Source organism: Marmota monax, unplaced genomic scaffold, assembly GCF_021218885.2.
Source record: "Marmota monax isolate L192 unplaced genomic scaffold, Marmota_monax_Labrador192_F-V1.1 WCK01_AAM20220418_F8-fsc00038, whole genome shotgun sequence".
NCBI lineage: Eukaryota > Metazoa > Chordata > Mammalia > Rodentia > Sciuridae > Marmota > Marmota monax.
In genome coordinates, this window is record NW_026692498.1 from 2,273,514 (window position 1) to 2,280,590 (window position 7,077).

At 61.1% G+C, this 7,077-nt stretch overlaps 1 protein-coding gene across 1 annotated transcript; it reads right to left on the minus strand.

The window, feature by feature from the left end:
- Window positions 1-2,250: 2,250 nt before the first annotated feature.
- Ascl2 (achaete-scute family bHLH transcription factor 2) lies at window positions 2,251-4,335 on the minus strand. The gene is made up of 2 exons (XM_046444646.1): window positions 3,374-4,335; window positions 2,251-2,792 (listed from the first exon to the last, which is right to left on the minus strand). The coding sequence occupies exon 1, from the start codon at window positions 3,980-3,982 to the stop codon at window positions 3,401-3,403; it is 582 nt and encodes a 193-aa protein (XP_046300602.1). The 5' UTR covers window positions 3,983-4,335; the 3' UTR covers window positions 2,251-2,792; window positions 3,374-3,400.
- Between the last annotated feature and the right edge of the window lie 2,742 nt (window positions 4,336-7,077).

A 7,077-nucleotide genomic window follows, 5' to 3' on the forward strand; every position in this document is an offset into this window, starting at 1 on the left:
CACAGCCCTGGACCACCCTTCCTGGAAGGCGACCAGTCAGGACAGAGTGAAGCAACCCTGGGTTTTAATCCCAGTTCCCACCATTTTCAAAGCTCTGTGACTTTGGGCGGGCACTTAATTTGCAGTGTTTGATGGTCTGTGAATGACAGTTTGAGGGGATTTTTTAACTGGAGAAGAAGGTGACCAGGGACCTGGCTGTCTATTAACAGCAGCCTTCACACTCTCAAAAGTGTCCCAGTTTGGATAGCAAGTTATAGGGTCACCCTTGTCTCCTGGCAGGATGCAGTCACAGGACATGATGCCACCAAACCCCCGGCTGATCATAGCTCTGCTTCTGTGCCCCACCCCCACCCCAATCTGCAGAAAGCGAAGGGCGGGCACTGGATAAATATCCAGATGACGGGATCATGAAGGACAACCAAGCTTTGTCAACAAACAGGATGCTTAAGAGACCCACTCAGTGAACTTGATGTGTGGACCTGGGGTGGATCCTGAGGCCCAAATCGATTGGAGGGGGCTGTGCCGTGGGCTGGGCATCTGAGATGAAAGAACCACTGTTCTTTGGGGCTGGGGGGCGGGGGGAGGTGATGGTGAGGGTTTTCCTTTGGAGGCACACAGGGAGGATGTTCCAAATTGGGGATTTGCTTCAAAACTACATGGGGCAGGACCTGGGGTGGGGCAGGTGGGGTCACACGTGGATAGTCATGATGCTGCACTCTCCAGGTCAGTGCTCCTCCCCTCCAGCCAGACCATTCCGTTGACTCATCCCAGATAGAATCACATCCCAGCCGAAGGCAGAGTTTCTGTAGGGCACAACTCCACCTCCTTAGTGCCTGGTGTGGAGAAGGTGAGAGATAAAGATTTCAGGGCTCTTGCACGTGGGAAATGGTAGTGTTCCGAGATACCATGGAGTTCCGTAGCTGCAGGCCAGCCCCAGTCCCGTGCTCATGTGTGTGGATGCACCCCCAGCCCCATACCACCTCTGCTCCTGGTGGCCTCAGGCCTCCCCAGGATCCTGGTGAGTCATGGAGAAAGCTCAGGTCTCATGGTTGGGGAGGCCACTTGCCTGGGAGAAGGCAGATATGCAGTGGCTCTCCCGGGGTGGCCATGATGTGCTCCATGCTGTCTCTGGGACAATGTTGTTTCACTCAGCCCTGTAGCCCTAAGTCATAATTGGACTACTGACCCCAGCTGAGCCTGATTCTGATTGGACCAACCAACCCTCAACCCCATCTACAGACTTAACACTGACTCAAGAGTCAGCTGACTGCAGAGGAGCTGGCGAGCTGCTCCTGCAGTAAAGGGGGGGCCTGCAACCCTGCTTTCTTTCTAGACAGGCATACCCCAGGAGCCTGTGTATACTGCCACCATAGTTATAAGGAAGACACCTGCTCTGTGACACCACCAGCCACTCCTAACTCCCAGAGCTCCAATGGCTGTGCCCCAACCATTCCCGCCAGAAAGGGGTGCCAGCAGCACCCTACAGCAGCCTGGGGGATCCCCAGGCCCTTCCACACCCCTGCAATAAATGGGAGCTTTGGGCAAAGGGCGACTTCAAAGCCTCCGCGGCTCCGAGTCAAAGGTGGGGCTGCAAGATATCCTGCCACAGCTCTGGACCCGGTGGGGGGCCTGGAGCAGCTTCCTGGTCTTCCTTGTTCCAGGGAGGCCCCCAGTTTGGGTAAAAAAGACATGTAGAACTCTCTAGGGCTGCCCAGCCAGCACTCAGGCCCCACACATGCAGGCTGCAGCTCACCAACAGGACCCCTCAGATCCTCCCATAACCTGGGCCTGAGGTCAGTGTCATCTGCAGGTTAATAACTTGGCCAGGGCCACCCAGCTGGTAATGGGCAGTTGATACCTGGGCCTAGAGCCCACACCTGCAGCCTCTAGAGATGGAAGACAAGCTGTGCTCATAGTTCAGACCACTCTGGGCCCAGGCCAATACCAGGCACTGACCTGGACCCCTGTGGCCTGTCAGGGACTGCTGAACTTCCCTTTCGCAGCTGGAAAGCACCCCTTCCTGGACAATCCACAGTTAAAGGCCACCTGCTGGAAGCCCCTAGTCCCACAAAGTGTCAGAATCACTCTGGCATCTGTCATGGTAGCCTGGATGCACACAAAGCTGCCCACTCTACCAAGAGTCCAGAGAGAAGTGACCACAGGACATTCTGGGCCACTACCCTCCACCCCTGCCTGGCCCTCACCTGGGGAATGGAGACAGGACCCATGGTAGAGGGTACTGCCAAAAGCCAATGATAAATAGAACCAGTTTATTCACCTTGGTTAAAACAGGTGTTCTCACCCAGGTCAGCTAGTCAGTGGGCCCAAGCAACCAAGCACCCTCCCTAGGCTGGGCTTCAGAGGAGGGGAGTCCCACCAGGCACCCTGCCTTCAGGGGCTGCTAGGACCACACCTTGGCCAGGTTGGAAATTCCAGGTAGGGGGGGGGTGGGGGGAGGACAGGCGATTTTTATTGTGCTCCATCCATAACGATCCTTTGTACAAAAATCAGTCTTCACGGTTTCAGCAGTCCCGGCGGCAATTCAAGTTAAAGCGTAAAAAATAGGCTCTGTCCTTATGAAACTCCGCGGGAAAGTTCTCCAAGCGTTGACGCCCTATTGGGGGAGCTCAGAGGCCGAGGCCAGTCCGTAGAGGGGTAGTTTCCTCGCTGGCACTGGGTGAGTCTGGACCCAACAGGGCAGCGTCGGCGGGGTCCCTGGCCCACCATGCGGCTCCCAAATGATGGTGAGCTCGCTGCTAGGCATGCTTGCCGTCGGGCCTCCTGGACTGCGGCTGCAGGGGAACAGAATTCGCGTCACTGTGGCCCCGGCACGTGGAGCAGAACTCGGCCCACAACCCCACCTCCCAACACGCCCGCGGCAGTTTCATTCGCTCCGTTGATTTTGAGTCCGTGGGTGCCTAGATTCGGTCGGAGGCACCGGCCGGGCGGGGGCGGGGCGCACGCTCCGAGTCGTGGTGACTCAGGGCTCCACTCCAGCCGACTCCTTCCAGCACCCCAGCCGGGGAGGCAATTTGCAATGCAAAATCACCACGCCTCCAGCTCCCCGCTCTTCTGGGGAACCGCGAGCAGGGAGACCTCACCGGCCCGACAGCCGCTCCCCTCCCCTAAAATCCCCTCCCCCAAAGGCGGCGGAGCCGGGAGAGGAAGTTTTGCAATCCCGTACAAACAGACGCTGGTCTTGCTCAGGCTTGAAAAAGTTTGGGGGAAATGAAGAGTGAGCGAAATCGAAGCAACAGCCTGGACCCAGCGCTCGGCTCCGCTGGATCACCCGGGCGCTACCCGCCAGGCCCGCCCACCCAACTCCGCTGCCCCGGCCTCCAGCCCTCCCTCCTCCCCGTAGCCTGGGAGTTACCTTAAACCGGGGGTAGGGCGAAGGCACTCAATAGCCCCCTAACCAGCTGGAGAAGTCTAGGAGCTCGCGCTCCGCGGGGCTCAATTCGCCCTCGCAGCCGCTGTCATCGGACGAGTAGGTCGAACGAGGGGACTCAGGTTCCGAGCTGCCTTCGCGGCCAGGGGACGAAGAGGCGCAGGAGGGCGAGGCAGCGATGGGGGGAGTCTCAGGCGGCCCGCGGGGCGGAGGAGGCCGCGCAGCCGGGGCCAGCAGACCCCCGGCCAGCGCGGCGCGCACCGCATCATGCTCAGCCAGCAGGCTCTGCAGCGCGCGGATGTACTCCACAGCTGAGCGCAGCGTCTCTACTTTACTTAGCTTCTTGCTGGCGCCCCCGTGCGGCACGTGCTGCCGCAGCGCCTGGAAGCCCAAGTTCACAAGCTTCACGCGGTTGCGCTCACGCTCATTGCGCCGCGCCACTGCCGCCGCGCCGCCCCCGGCCTCTGCCGATCCTGGCCGCCGCCGCCGGCTGCAGCGCAGCAGTTCGGGGGACGTGGGTCTCCGTCGGGCACCGCAGGCACCAGGGACCGCAGGCGAGGTGGGCACAAGTCGGGACAGTGCGCCGCTGTCCATCGCGCCCGCATCCACCCGCCTGGTGACAGTTCTAAGTCCCGGTGCACCACAAGAAAGTGCGCAGCAAAGTGTGGGAAGCGGACGGCCGTGCCTCCCGGGGGCTTCTGGCACGCCGCTGCCAAGCGATTCCTCTGGGGCACTCTTCCAAAGTCCTCTGGAGCCTGAGGACGGTGTGGCGCAGGAATCGAGAGGCGGTGGGCAGTGCGCACCGGGAAGCGTGGGACGCTCGTGTCCCGCGCGTGCAGGAGGACGTTCCCTGGGTCTCCCCTTGCGCGGCGCAGGCGGCTCGTTTTTAAATGTATAGATAACCCTCCTCCGCGCCGCCGCCGCCTCCTTTCTCACGCCCTCCTCCCTTCGCCTCTCCCTCCCGCCTCGCTTAGCCCTCCCCCTCACACACACACACACACACACACACACACACACACGTTCTGTAAAGCCCAAACCGTGAGCACACCTCCCACCTCGTCTCCCGAAGGCGGTCCGCAAGTAAGATGCTCCCTGCTTCCAGCAGGTACCTAGTGCGTCTCCCTAAGAGCTGTAAGCAGGGCCCGGTGTGGGAACCACGCTGCCTTCCGCAGGTTCCCCACGTCCAGGTGCTGTCAGCAGGTCCCTGGCGTGACCTGCCTTTACCCCCACCCCCATGCAGCCCGCTAGCATGCAGAGGTGCCAGTCCTCGGCTCGCGCGGCGCGTGCTGGTGTGGGACAAGGCGTGGCCGGGAAGATAATCCAGCTGTCGGGGTAAGCACCGGAGACCCCCGGGGGCAGCACGCGCCGAGCCGCCCGAGTCCGCGCCACGCCCACGGGGGCGAGGAGGCGGGGGCCAGGGTCTCAGCCAATCGTGGGCCGCCCGTTTGGCCAATTGCGGCGGGCCCAGCCCCACTCCCAGCCCCAAGGAGGAAGCGTACGCCTGGCGCGTGGCTCCCGGGGACCGTCGTGAACAAAGCGGCTCACCCGCTGGGCCTCGCCCAGGTTCGCCCCCTCCCCCCGCGACCCTGGTATCCACTCTCCTCCCACTCACACCTGTGTCCCTTTGGGCTGGGCGGTCTGAGGTGGTCGAGGCTGGGATAGGTGGAAGGTTTAGGTTCCCCGGGGCCCCTGCACCTTGTCCCTCCTCATGCACGGGTTCTCCCTGTGGTTTCGGTGCGCCCCTGGGCGACGCCTTGAACCGGAGAGGCTGGAGGTTTGCACCCAACCACTCCTGTACTGTGGAGCGCTCAGGCCCGCTCACACCCCTCCGCCCAGACTCTTCTTTTCCGGTGCCTCCCAACCTCCACCACGACCGACCTTGTTCCTGGTCGCTCCTCCCATGGGCTCCTGCTCTGTCCTACAACCCCTGCTCCTCTTTCCATTTCCCGGGCTGTTTTTCCTCAGGGCACCCTGGCCTGGTTCTTCCCTTCATCCCTTGAGGATACTGTGATTGGGGTCCCTGGGGGGTGGGGAGGCTGTGGGCGGGGCGTGACACATGGGAAGAATTGCAGGGTTCAGGGGGGATAGAGACTGCCAAAATGCATAAAATGCACTGTTAGTAGAAAAGTTTTGGTCCTGCCTCACTGTCCAGAAACTGTCCTTGGGGCCATATCCAGGCCGGCTTCCCCCCAAGGAGCCAGGTGCTCAAGGGCCAGGACCTCTGGGAATGGAGTGGTTGGTCAGGTGGCCCGAGCAGCCTTCCAGTTCTGGCTTTGGGGCTTGGCGGTCAGGGACCTCCTCTAGGGAGCCCACCAGACAGGTAAAGGGTATTTACTGCCAGCCTTGGGGGTGCCCACTGGCTCGCTCACCCTGCTGGACCCTGTTGAGCTGGCCTGCTCACCAGTCCCTCTTTGGAAGGCTGGCTGCAGAGTAGCACCTGCCTGGGCCCTGTGGGGCTGAGGGCAGGGGTATGTATGGTCAGGGGTTCACAGTCATACCTCTGCCCAGTGGAGCAGACCAGGGTAGACTTTGAATTCAGGTTCCCTGATCAGGCTCTCCTCTGCACCCTCTCCCTGGTCAGAGGCCCCTGTCCCCTGACGTCCTCCCTCCCCTGCAAGACCCAGTGCCAGGAAGTCCCAGAGCCCTGCATTCTGGGCCTGGGCAGTGTTTGCCAGGTCTCCAGCTCAGCCTGAGGGCCTGGATTTCTCCATCAATGCAAAGTGCCAGGAGCCTGGGGATTGGTGTCGGGTCCCTCTGCTAGTTGTGCTGTAACTTCATTCCCTTGGAGGACCCTGGGGGGACAGCAGCTGGGTCAGGCCCTCTAGCTGGTCTTCATCCAGCTAGTCCTATAGCTAGGTTCTGGGATCTTAGGGTCAAGGTCCCTTAAAACCTTAAACTCAAAGACTCCCTGAAGCTCGACCCTTCCGGAGGCATCCAGGTGCCCTGTGCCTATATCTGCCAGTCGAGCCACGGTCAGGCCAGCAGTCCACCCCTTCCATCCTCCCCAGATCCTGGTCCTCCAAGGCCCTGGAAACCCAACCCCCGTCCCCAGTCACCCGGAGCCTGCTCTCTCCCTGTGGGCCTCTCCCCTCTATTTCTTGGCCTCACTCACCCAACAGAAGTCTATCCTCTGACTTCTGCCAGCATTTGACACCAAGGTGGCTCCCTTGATCAGGAAGGGTGCTCTCTCCTGGGCATATGGGTCTCCATGGCATCTGGGGCGTCTCTGGGACACGGCCCCTCACCCCCCTGTGACCCACACAAAGCTTGCAAAACAGGCCAGTGCCCATCAGCAGACAAGCGGGTGGCTACAATGTGCCACCCATACAAGGAACTGTCATTCACCCATAGAAGGAATCGAGGCCCCATACACCTGGGCCCCCGGGGAGCCTGAAATGTGCTGCCGGCTGAAGGGCCAGACGGGAGGCCACGGACCATATGACTCCATTGATAGGAAGTGTCCAGAATGGGCAGGTCCATGGAGACAGCGGGTGGAGGGCTGCGGGGGCCGCAGGACAGTGAGGGGATGGACTGGCTGCCAGGGGTGGGGCTTCTGGGATGAAGAACTGCTCCCAGGTGGACTGTGGTGTCGCCTGTCAGGTTGAATCGTGCCCGCTGAGCGCGTGGACTGTGGGCGTGTGAAGTACAGCTCAGATAGGAGATCAGAACTGCGCATGTGCCTGTGAGCC